This window comes from Zea mays, chromosome 1, assembly GCF_902167145.1.
Source record: "Zea mays cultivar B73 chromosome 1, Zm-B73-REFERENCE-NAM-5.0, whole genome shotgun sequence".
NCBI classification, from domain to species: domain Eukaryota; kingdom Viridiplantae; phylum Streptophyta; class Magnoliopsida; order Poales; family Poaceae; genus Zea; species Zea mays.
In genome coordinates, this window is record NC_050096.1 from 231,814,601 (window position 1) to 231,833,047 (window position 18,447).

General features: G+C 42.8%; 1 protein-coding gene across 2 annotated transcripts; it reads right to left on the reverse strand.

Moving 5' to 3' along the window:
* Positions 1-603: 603 nt before the first annotated feature.
* LOC103643394 (phosphatidylinositol 4-phosphate 5-kinase 9) lies at positions 604-7,396 on the reverse strand. Of its 2 annotated transcripts, XM_008666567.4 has the most exons (10): positions 7,010-7,392; positions 6,700-6,770; positions 4,512-5,820; positions 3,780-3,947; positions 3,105-3,270; positions 2,860-2,970; positions 2,584-2,771; positions 2,334-2,491; positions 1,775-1,937; positions 604-1,657 (listed from the first exon to the last, which is right to left on the reverse strand). In XM_008666567.4, the coding sequence occupies exons 3-10, from the start codon at positions 5,759-5,761 to the stop codon at positions 1,390-1,392; spliced, it is 2,472 nt and encodes an 823-aa protein (XP_008664789.1). In that variant the 5' UTR covers positions 5,762-5,820; positions 6,700-6,770; positions 7,010-7,392; the 3' UTR covers positions 604-1,389. The 2 variants fall into 2 exon arrangements, with proteins under 2 accessions (XP_008664789.1, XP_008664790.1); XM_008666568.4 differs by having other exon boundaries at positions 6,705-7,396.
* Between the last annotated feature and the right edge of the window lie 11,051 nt (positions 7,397-18,447).

Below are 18,447 nucleotides of genomic sequence, written 5' to 3' on the forward strand. Positions count from 1 at the left end.
CAACAAAAAAGACGAAAGCCTACCAAATCCTTTCTCCCATTTCCTTTCCAAATCCCGGCCAAAACAAAAAAAGAGAGACGATTATATTCTCTCGTGCGGTACCCACCGTGGGGGTATCTCGTCTTCTACTTTGCCAGATTCCTCTTTTGCGTGCCTAACCCAACACGTGTTTGCACGGAGAAAACTGCAGAAGGCGATCGAGGCAGGTGAACACAAGGAGGGAGAGGAGGAGATGCGAAGCAGCAGAGCTAGCGGACACAACAAGAAGGCGTTTGATTGGACCAGGCCGCGGTTGGCTGTGTGAAACCCACCACGTACCAGCAGGTTACTGCACAGCATGCACGAGGTTGCTCAACGATGCGACGCGGCTGGCTAGCCTCTCGCCGTCCAAAAGGATATATATAGAAAGGAAAATGAGGATACAAATGCAACTACGGAAAAGTAAAGAATCGGTGCTACAAAGCTCTGGACAAACCCGGGCGGGAACGCATGTAATCGTCTCATCTTTCCAGGATCCGGCTGCGGCATGGGTGCGCCATGACGACGTCCATCTGTTTCAAACATCAAGACGGACGTGTCGTAGGTACCAACGACAAAGAGATAGGAATCAAAATCACACAACGCAATTCAAGAATATTATCGGCCCATTGCGTCTACATCTTCCTTGCACGCTACTGTCTCTCTATATATCACTCTTTTCCCCCATTACAAGGACTTTGGATGAGTCGGTGCTGGCTGATGAGTTTTCTCCTCCGGCTTAGTTTACTGAAATTGGGCTTCTGTCTTCTTGGGCACTAAGGTCCATGATCGATTCAGCCAACAGCTACGTAATTACAAGAAACCACGACTACTATACCACTCCAGTTCGCAGCAGCCAGGAAAATGACTCCTCTGTAGATTTTCAGGCGACCGAGTACTGACGCCATTACTACCGTTAAGAAACTCAACAACACCGCTACCTGTTCTTAGAAACAACTCTCCACCGAGAAATGCTCATCTGGTGCTGCCAGTTTTCCCTTCCCGGACTCCCAACAGCCAGCTAAGCCACCGAGTGCCGACCCCAAATCTTCCTGCCGTTAACTTTTATTTATAAATCTTTTCGCAGGTGGGGGGCAGTATGCCACGCCTACGGCCTACTCAGGGAAGAGGGAAGCCAGCCGGGCCGGCTGATCGCAGGGGCTGGGGACAAAACCAAAGAAAGATGAGATCTATTTGCTTCTGCACAATAGCCCTCACGAACCTCATCTTGTCAGCCATTCCCATTCCTCCTGACAGTTCATCAAAGAAGGGACTAATGCTTTTCTGATGCATGCAAGTTCCAATTTTGGAGACAGGGACTGCCGTGGGAATCATCAGGTCTCATGTTTCGAACAAGTATTGACTCATGAGCTATGAATTCTCGGGGAAGACGGTCTGGATGAACTTCAAGAAACGCTCCGAGTAGAACCGGGGGTTGACGGCAGAGATGGAGACAGAGTCATATTGCATGGACTTGACAGCGTGCTCGATTTTCTTTGACTTGTTGTACTCTTGCAATATGTCAATGATGCCCAGGTAAAGCACGACATCGTACACCTCGCGAAATGATTTGCTTCCGTCTTCCTTGGAGATTTGCTCTGCCCTTGCAGGCATGTTAACTCCTAGCTGGATCTGAAGCCTGACAAACACAAGAAAGGCATTACAAAAATAAAATAAAAGAAGCTGCTGTAGCTCCCCGCCAATGCAACACAATTTCCACAAAGCCACTCAAAGTATCTGAGCCACAAACAATTACCTGGCGGTACCAGGCAGCAGCAGGTCTACCTCGCCAAATCCAGCTGCCGATGCACGCAAACGGCTGCCTCTTATGTGAGGACCAACAACAACACTGTTCTCGCCACTGCTTTGAACCAGGACTAATCCTTCTGGATGGCTAAGGGCATCCTCCTCCTGAGCATCTGTGCCAACCAATTTTGACTAAACATGAGCGCAAGGGTATTCAAAAAGAACTTAACAGGGAAATGCATGTGATGGACAAGTTAAAGAAAGAAAAAGAGGTGTTGGCTGTTCCAGATCAATAGTAAGTTTAGGACTATGCAGCATGCTAAGGATTTCCAGGCAACTTTGGATGTTGGAATGCATTGTTCGAGTTCCTCTCTCGAACAAAAATGAATTAAAAATGGTCATTAGCTTGGCAATTACAGCCTACAGCTCCAGCTGGACACAGAGACTATATATACTTCCCTATTGAAACGAATCAATGAGTATTTTCCTTAAGACTCATGGAGATGTGCAACAGATATTATACAGAGCAACATTTTATGGAAGGTGTTAGGCGTGCCCTTACTCCTTACCTTCTTCAGAAACAACGGTCAATCTATCTGCTGCCATGCTCCGGTGATAAGATGCACGTGTCCGCAAGTGCTGTGGAGCTCTATAATGGACACCAAGCAGTAGGCTGTAATCCATTATCCGCTGTGTTCTCAAAAAATCACTATCTGTTTCAATCTGCCTGAAGAACAGTGAACAGTATCTGAGATGAGTGTAATGTGACCACATAACAGAACACATAAGAAACATGATTTTTAGAGAAAACGTGCTCACTTCAGTAGAGCCTCACGCCAGGAAGGTTCAAGATAAAAGGAATAATTAAGATCCAAATCCTTCAGAGTTGTGTTCTCGTCAATTTCAATTTTGTCAGTAGAGCGGCCTAAAGACGAGCCTTTCAAATCAAACCTCCGGTGAATTCTCAATTCAGTGCAAAACATGTTTCCCATTACAACAAACCGGAACTGCAGTTTGCAGATATCATTAAAAAGGGAGGGTAAAAACTAAACTAAAGAAACCTTAAATGAATTTGATGCTCATGTAAATCATTACCATTTGGCCACTAGAAGGTTTCACCCTGTGGAGGCCAAAAAACTTGGTTATGAGGGTGTTCTCATAGGTACGGACATGATCATAATACTTTGGAAGCATTCGTAAAAGAACCTACAGGATAGTATAGAGTCATGAAAAGTTCAATTTTGCTTCCAAGGCAAATGGCCGCACTATACATGCACAAACTATCCAACAATCGTGACAGCTAAGAAATACAATCCCTGTAGTGTAAACAGAAAATGGACCTGCACTTCAGATTCTCGGAGAGTCTTAATCATGAATCTATCATCTTGTGACAAGAAAAAGACACTTCCACTCTTTCCAGGGGAAGATAGTTGCCTAAGAGCAGAGTTTCCGCATATGGAGATCATATAGTCTGCAGCATCAATCTTGAACATCTCTCTCAAATTCCTACAAGATTGGATTGATACTGTGTTTTAAAGTACGAGTCTGGAACAGAAAGAACATTATAAATTAAGTCAGGAGAAACAACAAGAATATGTCAACAAGAGGTCGCGATGAACAAATTTGTGTAGAATTAGGTGGCATTTGGTTCAGAAAATGTAATGGTAACACTAATGTAATCAGCTAACAGTGCTATCTATTACCATGAAATAGAAAGCAACATTTGTTTGGTTTCCCTATGATAACGTTATCTGATAGAGGAACTTGAAACATTTTCTAATTACTCGGGAGAGGACCGGTAACAAGTTTCTGTAGGACTGGTATCTGATTACACTGTGATTTGATTACAAACCACCATAAACAAACACTCGTAACGTGATTCCATACCGGCTGTAATTGAACTGCGTTACATTTCGACAAACAAAACACCATCTAAAGGTCACTCGATTTGCAGTGAATAAGGACATCATATTTTTTTAGATGCACATATTTGCATAAATGTCAGGGATGCAGACCTGAAAACCATGGGACAGTAGTCTTTCCATTTAAAATCTTCCGCTGAATGTGAAGGAGTAAGCCGAGATCCTTCTTTTGAGAAATTCATCCAGAAACTTGCTGTTGGTCCAAAATCTGAAGCATGAACTTCACGTTTTTGAATTGGTGTAATCTTCCCAACTGTGTACCTAAGTACAAAAAACCATTGCCGATTTCAAATATACCTAAAACAATCTGTAAACATCATACCCTGGATTTAATTAAAGAAAATGTACGTTGCAGAAGCTAGCAGTTCCTAACACGAAAAGTGCAGGTTGCAAGCTTGGAGCCAGTAAGAAACTAATGCAGTAACCAACTAACCACTACTGCATTAGTTCATACCTTTCAATGTACCATGCAAATGGCACCACATATTTTAAATGATCCAAACCATATCTGTAATGTGTTTATGAGAGATACAATCTTTTGTTTTTTTAAAGCAAACCCTATTTGCTGGTGCTAGTACATCAAGCAAACCTTACATCATTACTCTCTAGCTAGAAGCTAAATGAATAAATGATACCAGCCATTTTTCAAAAATACATCACTAGTTCCACGAGCCTAATGACAAGGAACCTATTATATGGTTCCAAGAGAGGATTATTCTATAAACAAGAACACTCATTAGGGAGTAGCTAAGCTAGTAATAGCTGAACAAACAATGAACAGAAAAAAAGAATGCAAACTGAAACCATGATCTCAGGAGGTGCTACCTGATTCCAATCTGCAGGCTGAGCATTAAATCATAGCTTCTGTGTCCCTTAATTATCGCCTCTCCAGGCCTTTTTGTGTCCCTTACCATTTTCTTCTGGCGGCGTTTTGTCTTCTTTGAGGAGTCTGAAAAACTCCTGTCAAGAACCACCTCACTGATTAGAACGCCTTGCATGTATTCTCTTTCCAGTATGGGCATACGAGAATCACTCAAGTTTTCCAAGCTTTCTTGACCAGAACTTTCAATCGATTCATGGCCAATAAACTTTTCAATAGCCACCTCAAGGCTCCACCGTCTTTCCAAAGACACATTCTTCAAAGGAGGCTGCTCAGTTGGATTCCTTTTGTACAAAACATCTGAAGATTGCCTGGTTATACCAACCTTCATGTTCCCCATGTCAACCGAGGAAGAGTGAAGTATGCGTGAGCCATGATTCTGCCTTCTAATATCAGGCAGTACACCACGGTTTCTTAGATTTTTGATATACAGCTCATCGTTAACAGGAACTCTGCAACCTTCCGGATAGAATTTACCTTTCCCATCCTTCAGTCCCCTTGTCCATGTTCCAATGTAATACCCGCATTCATTCCATGTATAGATTCCATACCCATGCATCATGCCATCTATCCAGTTACCCTCATATGAGTCCCCATTTTTCCATGTAAGAGTTCCTTTCCCTGACATCCTGCCACTTTTCATGTTGCCAACGTAAGTGTCCTCATTTGCCCATGTGTACTTCCCGTGACCTACTATTTCTCCCTGAATCCACGAACCTTCAAACGTGTCTCCATTTGGATATGTCTGATATCCAAGCCCATGCTTGCGATTCAACTTCCACCGTCCCTTGTAGATGATTTTATCTGGACCCGTATAGGTGCCTTCACCGTATACATAGCCGCGAGAATACTCGCCCTCATAGGTGGCTCCAGATGGCCATTGCGTCTTTCCTTGCCCATGCCTCATCCCTCTCGTCCACTCACCGTCATAGGTGCAACCATCTGACCAGCGATACTGGCCTGAACCCTCTGGTGTGTTCCCCAACAATGTGCCAGAATAAACATCTCCATTGCCAAACCTGATCTCCCCAACTCTGAAACCAGGATTTGTTCCAGCAGCAGTCGAATCTTGGTCATTTCCCATACTGGCCAACACCTCCTTTTCTATGTTGCAACTAGTGTCTCGGAATAAGTCAACCCTTGCAGAATGGGAGACTGCTGCTCGATCATTTGGAAGAGCCACAGGGGCTGTCATGCATAACCCCTGGGAGTACCGATCCACTAAAATGCAAAAGCTAATATCCAAAGCACTGCCTGAGAAAGGTTAGATGAGATGTTTAAGCCATACTATATATATAAGATGCACTGGAATTAACCAAGTTATAAACATTCCATTTTTGGAACTTTTTCCCACAAATTGTCATATAAGATTAAGGAAGGATGCAGAGAGGCTACAATGAACAATCTGTCCTACTGAGAGAGCAATAGGAGACACCCTGGGCATTAATCTGGAATACTTGATCCTTTACCTTATTTCTGATGAATAAAGGTGTTTTGAAAAGGAACTTTGCTCAATCTTGATGAATTTACCATGGTTCTTTCTTAGTTACCTTATTTCATTCATAAGATTAAAGGCCCTACTGAATGTTTGATCAATCCTGGTTAATCTGGGAGAGTCCCGGTTTACCTTAAGGTGTTTCCTATTGTTCTTTACGTAGGGCAAATTGTTTCCTGTAGCATCCCTGCGCTTTTCTTTAGTCTTGTAATGATTTGTGGAGAACAATTCGTAAACATTTTAATCAAGGATAAATTGAAATTAGGAATTTAAAGGTACGCGTGAAGTAATATATGAAAATGAAAATAGAACCAAAACGATCTCTTATCCATGCGCTACACAGCTCAGCATAACCCTGTGCTACACATAACAAAGCAAGTATACTAGAGACAACACCGACATGGTTCAGAGTCTGAGAATCATGAATATAGTCTTACTTTTTTTATTTTATCTTTTCCTGAAGAAAAGCAAAACAACTGGTCATGTCTGATTCAGCGAGTGGAAGTACATACATGATCGTCGTAGTTTTGCATAGTTCTAAACTTCTAATCGTCAACTGTGAGTTTTGTCTTCAGAAGAATTACACGAGATATTCACACCTATACGAGACTAAAGGTAAGGAATGGGAGCAGGCTTACCTCACCACTTTTTGGAAGGGGAGCTCGCCGGAGGGGTGGAGATGCCTCGTCGACGGCACTACCTCCAAGACCTGCAGAGCGAGCGAGAGAGAGAGAGAGAGAGAGAGAGAGAGAGAGAGAGAGAGAGAGAGAGAGAATAGGTGAGGACGGAGATGATCCGTGCGGCTAGCGGAGGGACAACTCTAGTAGTCTAGTGAGTCTCCATGTGGAAAAAAAGGACAGTCGAAGCAGGGAGGGTTGCGCTGCCAGAGTAAGGACAAGGAGAGGGGAGGAGCGGTGCTGTAAGCTGTGGCCTGTGGACGGCGCAGACCTCGCCGTCGGATCCACGAATCGCGTCAGGCCGATAAGGGATCCTATCCTGCCTTGGGAAGAGGCGATGCGCGCGTAGACTCGATCACCCGGAAACGGAGGCAGCTCGCCGGAGAGAAGCGGTTTTTCGCCAGAGGAGGCGATGAGGCTCCCGGCGTCTTGGAGGCGGCGCGGTGCAGCCTCGAAACGAGGAAACGGGAGGCGTTGTGCCCGTGTGTTGATCGGCGGACGGAGTCTGGCCAGCTGAAGCTGCTGCTGCAGACTCTGCAAGTCCTCGAGTGGTGGATGCTGCGGCCTCTGGGCGGGAGCAGGTAGTAGACGTAGACGATGGCGCCGGCGGTGGTTCGCGATTGGATTTGGCCTCTTGCGGTCTTGGACTGGCTCGCCGATCGTCGTCGTGGACTCGTGGGAGACAAAAGGGACGAAAAGCTAGATGATTGAAAAATCGAAAGGGAAACAACAAATTATTATAAGTATAATAATGAATGAGGACGACGTTTACTATATCTTGTTTATGTGTACATTTTTTTCGAAAGCACGGTAAGGGAGTTGTCGTGGCAAAATATATTATATAGGGAAAAGGAAAGAAAACCACGTATAAAGAAGAGCAGATAACACCGTCCATCCTAAACAAAAACGCTAAAAGAGAGATAAAAAATCACTCAGACAGAAATTACACACACCATTCCTTAAAACGCTGCAGCATTCCGCTTGTTGGAGACTTATTCTCAAATGCTATGAGTTAAGAACAAGGCAACACAGAAAATGTTAATTTTATAATGTCCTTCGTTCTTCGGAACATTATTTCTCTTAGGATATAATGACTTTTGAACGAAGGTTATGAAGGACATACCTTCATAAACATGGCAAACGATGATGAAGAATGGATTATGAGGAATATAAATGATAACATAGACAATTATATATTATTATTGTGAGGAAACAGTAATAACATTGAATTACAAATGTACCTTCAGCTTGGAAGTATATGAAAGTACAGGTGTGACGCAAAAGCAAATGCCAGATCAGCGTGAACAGTACGGGGTACTGTTCACCTATTTATAGGCACAGGACACAGCTCATACAAAATTACATTTATGCTCTTTATATTTGATAATAATTCTATAGTAATCTATCGAGATCTGAATAGCCTTTTCATCTTTAAGTCGGTTTCATTTTTTGCTATCACGCCGAAGCTTTCCTGCTCACACCTTCGGCGCTGTATCAACCTTCGTATTATTCTGGTCTGCTGTGATGCCGACTTGAGTCCGAAGATACCTGTTCACACATTATACTCCAGAAATACTGTCAAATCCTGTTTTTGAGGACCTTCGTAAGCCGAAGGCCCCAAACAGTAGCCCCTCGCAATATTAATTTGTTTAAAATAATAAATTTAGATTGCGACATGGACGAAGGCTTTATGCCGAAGGTCCGAAAAAACACCTTCCCTTTGCTAGAATAGCAACATTCTCTGACAAGTGGGGTCTTTCAATTTTCAACGCACTGGGCGTATAAATACAGTCATACCGCAAACTCATTTGGCACGCTCTCTTGCCATCTGCTCCCGCTCACTCAATTTTTAGCTCTTGCGCACTAAAATTTGCTGAGCGTTTAGTTTTAAAGCTTCGGCTTTGAAAACAGTTTTTTTAGCGTTTCCGAAGATGTCTGAAGAGAAGAAAGCTGCTGCTGAGATGAAGCTGAGTCTCGACGAAGAGAAGAACTTGGGGTTTCTTATAGCGATGTCGAAGACGAATACAGAAAAAATCACCAAGGAGATTCTGGAAGGTTTGTCTGAAGATACTGGTGACAGCGACAGTTATGATGTGGACAGTGGTGGTGAAGACTCCGAAGATCGCCCTTGGCGACCAAGCCATGCGGTTTTCGGCAAATCAACTATCAAAGAAAATCATCTTGTTAACATGAGAGGAAGGTATTTCTGGGATTTGTCCATTGTGAGGGCCGACGAAGGGGAAAAAACTTGTCCACACCCTGAAGAGAATAAAGTCGTAGTGTACCGAAGCTTTTTGAAAGCTGGACTAAGATTTCCCCTGAGCGAGTTTGTTGTAGAGGTGCTGAAAATATTCGAAGTCTATCTTCACCAACTTACCCCCGAGGCAATCATAAGGCTGAATATCTTCGTGTGGGCCGTGAGAAGCCAAGGTCTGAAGCCTGATGCAAAAAGTTTCTGCAACATACACGAATTATCATACGAAACAAAACCTTGGGGTAAAGAACAGTACCATAATAATTTTGGCTGCTACAGTTTCATTTCTCGATCCGGGTCAAGTTGCCCCGTGCCAACCTTTCGGAAGAGATGGCCCAGCGACTGGATGACAGAATGGTTTTATGTGAAGAATGACCTGACAGTACAAGAAGATATCAAAGGTATAATTATGCGCCCTATTTGGCAAAGCTTCGGCCTTCGGAGGCCGAAGGTTGAAATGAATGAAGCTGCCGAAGAATGCCAGAGAGCCTTCGACGTTATCTGTTCTTTTATTGGGACGAGAGATTTAGTACAAGAGCATATTGCCTTCAGGGTATGGCCGCTCGCGGAGAAATGGGAAATGCCGCAAGAAACCATAAAAGAAACCGACGAAGGTGGACTTATGAGGCTGAAATATACTTTTAAGTTCGGAGATAAATTCGTTGAGCCAGATGACGACTGGTTAAAAAGTATTGAAAATTTAGGGCCAATTCCCTGTATGCCACTGGAAAATATACTCATTCCTTGTATGCCACTGGCCCCACATGTCATAGACACCAAAAAATATACCTATATGCCACTCAGTGGCACACAAGGGATGAGTATAAAATCTGATGGCATACCAGGAATTTTCTCGAAAATTTAAGTGATGAATTGCTTGGGGCTTATTCGAAGGCCGAAGATACTGCACTGTCAGCAGCCTTCGGAGGCCGAAAAAAGAAGAGGCTGAATCGGGTGTTTGATGCAATCGGGTTCGTCTACCCTGACTATCGTTATCCCATTCGAGGGCAAAAAAGAAAAAACACAACCTCTGCGAAAGAAGAAGCGGCAACTGCTCCTAGCGAGCCCGAGCCGAAAAGAAAGAGGATAAAGGTCCTTACACATCGGCCGCGCTATATTGAACCAGCTTCGGTGCCTGAGTTCACCGGAGAAACTTCTTCGGCCACCGAAGCTGAAAAGCCAACCAAACTGACCTTGCTGCCAGAAGCCGCAGAAATGGCCGAAACGCCAACAAGGATAGAATTAGAAGAACCGAAGATTTTGTTACCAGAAACAAAAGAGATGGCCGAAGCGCCATCCACAGAAAAAATGGAAGAAGTGAAAAAACCAACTGAGGAAAAAACATCAGAAGTTTTGAGTCCTGCAGCAAATGTTGAGACAGTAAAAAATCAAAAGGTGCCAGTAGTGACTCCGAAGAGAAAGAGAATGGCTAATGTGCTAGATGTTCTGGAAACAATTAAATCTTCAAGCACACCTCCGAAGAAAACTATTGCCATTCCCGAAGCGAAAACTGAAATTTCTGATATTAAAGTTCTCGAGCAAGAAACTGAAGCCGGAGCTGGGTCCTCAGAGCCTACGAAGATTAAATCCTTGGAAACCGAGGAAGAAAAAATAACAAAGCCAACTTTTGTTGAAGAAATCAGTATCATTGCCCTCGAAGCATCCCCTAAAGACTCTGATTATATTGTTCGTCATGCTTCGGGGAAAAAATTATCAGAAAAAGAAAAGCAAGAGGCCCAACGCTACGCCCAAAAACTGAATTATCCAAAGGGGGCGCTAATATTCAATGGCAGTGGAGAAGAAGACTTTTTGTATTGTCTCCCTGACAGCAAAGAGATTTCTGTCTGTCGGGAGATGAGCAAGAGCTTCGGATTCCCAACATTAGAAGACGGGCTCTCGGTGCTGTCGAAGAATGATCTGGCCGACAGCCTGGCATATAATAGCTTAAAGGTGCAACAAATGGGATCTTTGTATTTTTGCTGAGACCAAAATTTTTTGTTTGCTTAAATCTAATGACATACACTTATTCTTCTTTGCAGGGCCTGATACTTAGCAATGCCCTCAGGGCCCAAAAAGATGCTGAAGACGAAGGGTGTGCCATAGCCCTGAGCAACCTTCGTTCCGAAGTAATTGAACTGAGGAACGAAGGTCTCGAAAAAGATAAGATATTACATTCATTAATAAATAGAATAAAGGAAGACGAAACTACTTTTAAAGGTCAAGCTGAAGCTCAGAAGCGCGAAATTGAAGATCTTCGAAAACAACTGGCTAGAGCCAAAGAGGAACGCATGCTTGAAGAAACGAAGCGAGAACTCAGCGACCAATGGGCAAATCATTTAGAGGGAACTGTTGAAGAGCTTCGTTCATCTAAGAAAAGATGTTATAACAAATCTATAGAATGTGTCAAGAAGTTGAAAGCTAGCTTCGCCAGCGTCGGCGCATTTTCGAACGAAGAAAACTTTACAAGAGGCAACCCCGAAGGTCCCCTTGAATGGATTAATCAGGAAGCTGAAGCCTTCGAAGAAATTTTAAATAGCCGCGGAGACATATGTGCTTTCTCGGGGGCCAGGGGGATTGCCACTATTTTGGAGAAGAAGGGCTGCAATCATGTAAAGATCTTAGCACAATCCGAAGCTAGCTTGTCCTTCGAAGATGCAAGAGATCCATCGGCTGAAGCTAGCATGGTTGGTGGAAAATTTTTCACCGACGTCTAGGATAATGGTGGCCGGGAAATGGCTCGAGAAATTATTCGAAAAAGCGAAAAGGGCATTCACGATGCTAGAGAAATAGCTGAGGCTGCTGAGAAGAGCGCAGAGCCCGAAGGGCAACTAGGTATTAACTAATGGTTTTTATTGTGTGGTAATTTTTGGGTTTTAAACTTCATTTTCAGTTTGTAATAGCAATGTAGTCGTATCCTGTCCTCCTTCAGATCCTGCTGAAGCGTCTCCGGGCTCTCAGCCGAAAGGAGACGACGAAATTAAAAAGATGGCTGAAGCTATTATGGACGAAGTTGTCAATCGGCTCCTGAATGAGGCTGCAGAAGTTGTTCTGAGAGAAGATTAAATACTATTGTGAAAAACTTCTGAAATGTAAAATGTGACATCTTGTAGTCCTGAATGTAATATACCTGCTTTTATTGTTTAATTCTTTACGATGCATGAAATTTTACATACGTACCGTTTTTGCGTCTTTGACGAAAAAACACCTTCCCTTCTTTTCATGCTTCGTGAAGAATGATTTTCATTTGTCACAACAATATTCGTAGTGTTCTGATGAATAATATCCAAGCTTCGTGAAGATGTTCTCCGAAGCTATACTTCCGAAGATCAATAGTGTATCTGCTTGCAAATTAGCATGATTTTCCCCTTTCAAAACATTTTTCCGAAGATCGATGTCATGTCCCCTTCTTGTGCCATATGCAGCATGATGTATGATGCTTATGCTATGCGAAATGATGCGATGATGTTATGTTGTGTAAGATGGTGTTTATTTCGAAGATACACACACATTCCTGCGATAAAACACATAGTCTTAGCGTTGTCTTATAAGCCTCCCTTAGGAGCTTCTTCGCTTTTTACTTCAGCGGAATCAGCGTTTATTTTTCGCTGTAATCCTCCCTTAGGAGCTTCTTCGCCTTTTACTTTCGGCGGAATCAGCGTTGACTTTTCGCTGTAAGCTCTGCATTCCCTTAGGAACGACTTTGGAGCTTCTTCGCCTTTTACTTTCGGCGGAATCAGCGTTGACTTTTCGCTGTAAGCTCTGCATTCCCTTAGGAACGACTTTGGAGCAGAAAACTTACACTGCGCTCCCCTTGGAACGGCTTTTTATGACTTCAGCAAACTTACTCTGCGTTCCTTAGAACGACTTTTTTGTTGCTTCGAAGAATTTTTTGATAATTCGAAGGTCCTCCTTGTTATCACAAATCTTTAAACTTTGCCAACTTAAACCTGTGGAGAAAATATATTTTCCTTGTGGCAAAGAACGAAACTATTACATGAAATTTAAAAGATGTCCTTTGTTACACGGAAAATAGAACTGAATAAAAAAAGACTGCTATCTATGTAGGATATTTGTCAATAGATGTGCTTTGACTCTGGCACAGTGCTATTGACTGTGCGAGCTTCGGACTGTTCTCTGAAGTCCCTTTGGTGTGGAACATATTGGCTCCCTTCTGGCTGCTGGCCTTGTTGCAGCGGTGGTGGAGGCGGAGGCTATTGCCAGGAAGCTTGAGGTTGACTCGCCGAAGCAACAGAAACTGCAGGGTGATTGCCTACATACTCTGGGATGTAAGGCGAATGATATGAAGCAGTGTGCATGACCTGCTTCGGCTGAGCTTGTTGTGCTGCCGCTTCGGCTATTTCCTTTTGCTTCTGGATGGTAACATGGCACATCCTGGTGGTATGACCTTTGTTCTCATCACAGAATAAGCAAAAGACTCTTCTCGGTTGATCGCCAAATCTTCCGCCGAAGCCCCTGGCGCCTCTGCCTCTCGGAGCTGGTGGTCGGAAAGAGCCTTGCTGTTGCCCCGAAGCTTGTGAGGAACACTGTGGCCTTTGCTGTTGGCTCCCTCTATCATCATTTTGGGTAGAGTTATGAATTGATCTAACGTGCCTCAGATAAAACCTCCCTCCGAAGCCCCTGGTCATTTCAGAAAACCTGAAAGCCTCCTCCCTTCTTTGGCGAAAATCATTATCGGCCCGAATGTACTCGTCCATCTTCTGGAGCAGCTTCTCCAAAGTTTGAGGAGGCTTCCTAGCGAAGTACTGAGCTGATGGTCCTGGCCGAAGCCCCTTGATCATGGCCTCAATGACAATTTCGTTGGGCACCGTTGGTGCCTGTGCCCTCAAACGCAAGAACCTCCGGACGTACGCCTGAAGGTACTCTTCGTGATCCTGGGTGCACTGGAATAGAGCTTGAGCCGTGACCGGCTTCGTCTGGAACCCTTGGAAGCTGGTTAACAACAAGTCCTTCAGCTTTTGCCACGAAGTGATGGTTCCTGGTCGAAGGGAGGAGTACCAGGTTTGAGCAACACTCCTGACAGCCATAACAAAAGATTTGGCCATGACCGCAGCATTGCCACCATACGAAGATACTGTTGCTTCGTAGCTCATCAAAAACTGCTTCGGGTCTGAGTGACCATCAAATATGGGAAGCTGAGGCGGCTTGTAGGACGAAGGCCAAGGTGTAGCCTGCAGCTCAGCGGACAGAGGAGAAGCATCATCAAAAACAAAATTCCCATGATGGAAATTGTCATACCAGTCATCTTCATTGAGGAAACCCTCCTGACGAAGGTCTTGGTGCTGAGGCCTTCGGTGTTGCTCATCCTGAGTAAGATGACGAACTTCCTCAGAGGCTTCGTCTATCTGCCTTTGTAGTTCAGCTAGCCTGGCCATCTTTTCCTTCTTCCTCTGCACCTGTTGGTGAAGCATCTCCATGTCTCTGATTTCTTGGTCTATCTCATCCTCTGGTGGTGTCGGGCTAACAGCCTTCCTTTTCTGGCTTCGGGCCTCCCGAAGAGAGACAGTTTCCTGATTGTGGTCCAGCGGTTGAAGAGCTGCAGTGCCAGTTGCTGAAGCTTTCTTCGGCGCCATAGCGAAGGTTTATGATCGCCGAAGGTGTTCAGAAAACTCAGAGTGGAAGTGAGTTCACCGGAGGTGGGCGCCAATGTTGGAGACTTGTTCTCAAATGCTATGAGTTAAGAACAAGGCAACACAGAAAATGTTAATTTTATAATGTCCTTCGTTCTTCGAAACATTATTTCCCTTAGGATATAATGACTTTTGAACGAAGGTTATGAAGGACATACCTTCATAAACATGGCAAACGATGATGAAGAATGGATTATGAGGAATATAAATGATAACATAGACAATTATATATTATTATTGTGAGGAAACAGTAATAACATTGAATTACAAATGTACCTTCAGCTTGGAAGTATATGAAAGTACATGTGTGACGCAAAAGCAAATGCCAGATCAGCGTGAACAGTACGGGGGTACTGTTCACCTATTTATAGGCATAGGACACAGCCCATACAAAATTACATTTATGCCCTTTACATTTGATAATAATTCTATAGCAATCTATCGAGGTCTGAATAGCCTTTTCATCTTTAAGTCGGTTTCATTTTTTGCTATCACGCCGAAGCTTTCCTGCTCACACCTTCGGCGCTGTATCAACCTTCGTATTATTCTGGTCTGCTGTGATGCCGACTTGAGTCCGAAGATACCTGTTCACACATTATACTCCAGAAATACTGTCAAATCCTGTTTTTGAGGACCTTCGTAAGCCGAAGGCCCCCAACACCGTTGATAGGAAAAGATCTCTTTGATGAGGAGCACAACTGCTAAAAATGACTTCTCTAAATTCTGGAAAAGTTCTTCTATTCCTCTCTTTCCAAATCTCCCACAAAAAATAGATCATGAGACCGTCAAAACCTCTGCGCTCATGCTGCACAACTTTAAGTCGAATCTTTCTCCACCAATTCTATGACGATCTTTGGCTGTCCACGACATGGAGAGCATTAATATTGAACCAAAGCGGTAGAAGGTTCCAAACCTCCTTGGTGAACACACAATCTTTGAAAAGATGGCCAATATTTCTGGCTCTTGCCTACACAACATGCAAATTGGGTCATGCAACCGTCCACTGACCGCAACAAATTCTTATCCGTGAGAATTTTCCAATGAAGCAAAGTCCATGCGAAGAAGTGGCGTTTAGGTTCTATCTTTGCCTTCCAGATCGGCATGAGCCTAAGCCTGGGCTGAGAGCTGACTGCCCTAGAACTGGGCAAGGTAAGTGCTTTTGATGGTAAACACGCCATCCAGAGTCCACCTCCAACTTATATCGTCCTCCGTGGTAGGATCTAGAGCCACCTCACTAATGGCCTCCCAGAGAGCCACATACTCTATAATTTCCATGAGTGACTCCACCGTCAGCATGTGGGAGACCCATCTGTTACCCTCGATGGCCCGCCTAACAGTGATCTTCTTTTGGTTGGTCTTTTCGAAGAGCAAAGGAGCTAAGGTGCGAGCCTAAGAGCCATTTAGCTAGTTGAAGTACCAAAAGGATGCCACATCTCCATTTCCAATAGTAACCTTGGTCAACATGTGAAATAGGGCTCTATCAACCTTTGAACACGGGATATCCAACCCTGCCCATGCATGATCTTTGTTTGAACTGCTAAGACAATACTTCGTCATGAGTTAATCACTAAGCTTCGTCATGATACGTTCCATCAGAGGTAAAGTCATGCGAAACATATTTTGGTTGAGATTTAATTTTTCTTATAAAATATTGTCAATTGTTAAAAAGAAATACTATTGCTTTATGTTTTATGCTATAGATTTGCATACGATTTACTAACTGCGGACTAAAGTTTATAAAACAAATTATATATAGTCGAATGTGTCTATTGCTTCTAGACAAAGGGAGTATAGGATATGTAGAACTGTATTTTAGGGCATGTACAATGGGTGTTTTGAGCTGTGTTTAGAGGGCTAGACGTAAAAACAAACTTAGAATACGTCTCTTGATGAAGACACGCCTCTTGAATCTATGCTTGAAGTATAAGATATAGTTGATTGGTGCATTGATTTTATTCATTAGTCTGATTGGTGCGATGAATATAGTAAAATACATGTTTTAGGCACATCTATTGTATCACATTATGTCTTAGTTGTGCATTGTGCTTGGAGTATAGTGGAGGGGTTATGGTTGTACATGACTTAATATGGAGTCTCGCTTGAGGGGTCTCTAGAGGGTTAATTAAAAAATACGAAGGACAAAGATCGCATCTTTACATGATTTCCCATATATATATAATCTCCTAACCATATTTATGATTGAAGGGCTCAATGTTGTATCATGCACTCTACTTGTCTTGTACATGGAACAATGACCTATGTTCTCATAATTGTATACATTCCTGTTGCTCGGATGGTCCATGAAGAGACACAACCTTTGAATAGATTACTCTTGGCGCCGCCACAACGACTTTATTGGAGAGGGAGGCAATGACGTTTTGGCGTATCTGTATCTCTCTATAATTTGAGCGCCTAACTTTATACAAGTGTGGTTTAACATCAGCAGTAGCCCACATCTAGTGATGGTACGAGGAGAGTGGTGATTTGAATTTCTTTTGTCTGGTTTCCGTTGCCTCTTGCCTAGGCGGTCGAAGGATAGACACTACTCCATCCATCTCAAAATATAGTTCTTTCTATTTCACTTTTTTCTGTCCACATTCATTCAAATGACAATGAATATACACATACATGTAATCTGCATTCATATGTTACTTAATGAATGTGTGATTAGTCTAAAACGAATTATATTTTAGGACGGATGGAGTATGTTAATTGTACAAGGCAAGGCAACATCAACAATATATTGCTAGTATATTGGATGATTTCCTGGGGCAATTGTGTGTCAGCACCCCACATCAAGAGTCAACGCCTATATATGAGCCCAAATGCTGGTGGCGTGGAGTTAGTACATCACAACATCTATTGATTAGCGTGTTATCCATTGTATCACGGTACAAATGAAGCTTAACGCAGGTGTCCAAACTTAGAAAAACGTGTCAATTTTTCTGTATATTAAGTTATTATGAAACAAAGAAAAACTATACTATTATACAAACGCTGAGATCAATTTAAAAGTGTTTTTTAATATAGCAGACATACTTGCTTTGGTCTAATTTTAGACTTTCCAATCAAATTTATCTTGTTTAATTAAATGTATGCCTAAGGATAATACCGAAACAAAACAATCATTTCTTATTTTTCTGATCATAAAGGAGCCGTATGAAGCTACTGTTTTATGTACAATTTTGAATGAGTGGTGAGAACTGTGATGTTATCATTGACTATGATTATCTAATAGTTCAACTACATAGGATATAGTTGAAGGATGGTCCAAATATAGTTTTGATATAATCCTTGACGTTAGCTAGCCTATAGATTTTCTAGTTTTTCTAATTTCTTCTCTGGACATAAGTACTTCCTCCACCCATAAAAACAACTTACTATTCAATCAATAATGTCTACCATAATGTCTATGAAACTTGTTAATTAACCCACGGCCGGTTGCCAATTCGACTTTCCTGTCCTCAACCCCCGTCTGCGTTCACTGCGTAGCTTCAGACAGATCATTAGTTACACTTACATGCATAGTAATTAAGTGAGCCAATTAGATCTTGTTCGAATCCCATGCTCTAGAGTTTAACTACTAAATTTTACTCCCTCCGTTTCTTTTTAGTTGTCGCTGGATAGTTCAATTTTGCACTATCCAGCGACAACTAAAACGAAACGGAGGGAGTAGATCGTATTAGCTCCTCCTGAATTTTAAATTGTACAGTAAACTGAAGTTATTTGATGTTTTGGCCTTCAACTTAGACAACCAAATTTTAGATTAAAGAATCCAAATATACCCTTAACCATGTGTATAGAAGA

Bases quoted from the DNA above. Each gene is read 5' to 3' on its own strand.
- LOC103643394 (XM_008666568.4), bottom strand. From the start codon at position 5,761: ATGACAGCCCCTGTGGCTCTTCCAAATGATCGAGCAGCAGTCTCCCAT. The intron at 3,948-4,511 runs GTAGCACCTCCT...TTTTGTACTTAG, and splicing joins AGCCTGCAGATTGGAATCAG to GTACACAGTTGGGAAGATTA. The intron at 2,971-3,104 runs GTCCATTTTCTG...ACTATCCTGTAG, and splicing joins TCCGAGAATCTGAAGTGCAG to GTTCTTTTACGAATGCTTCC.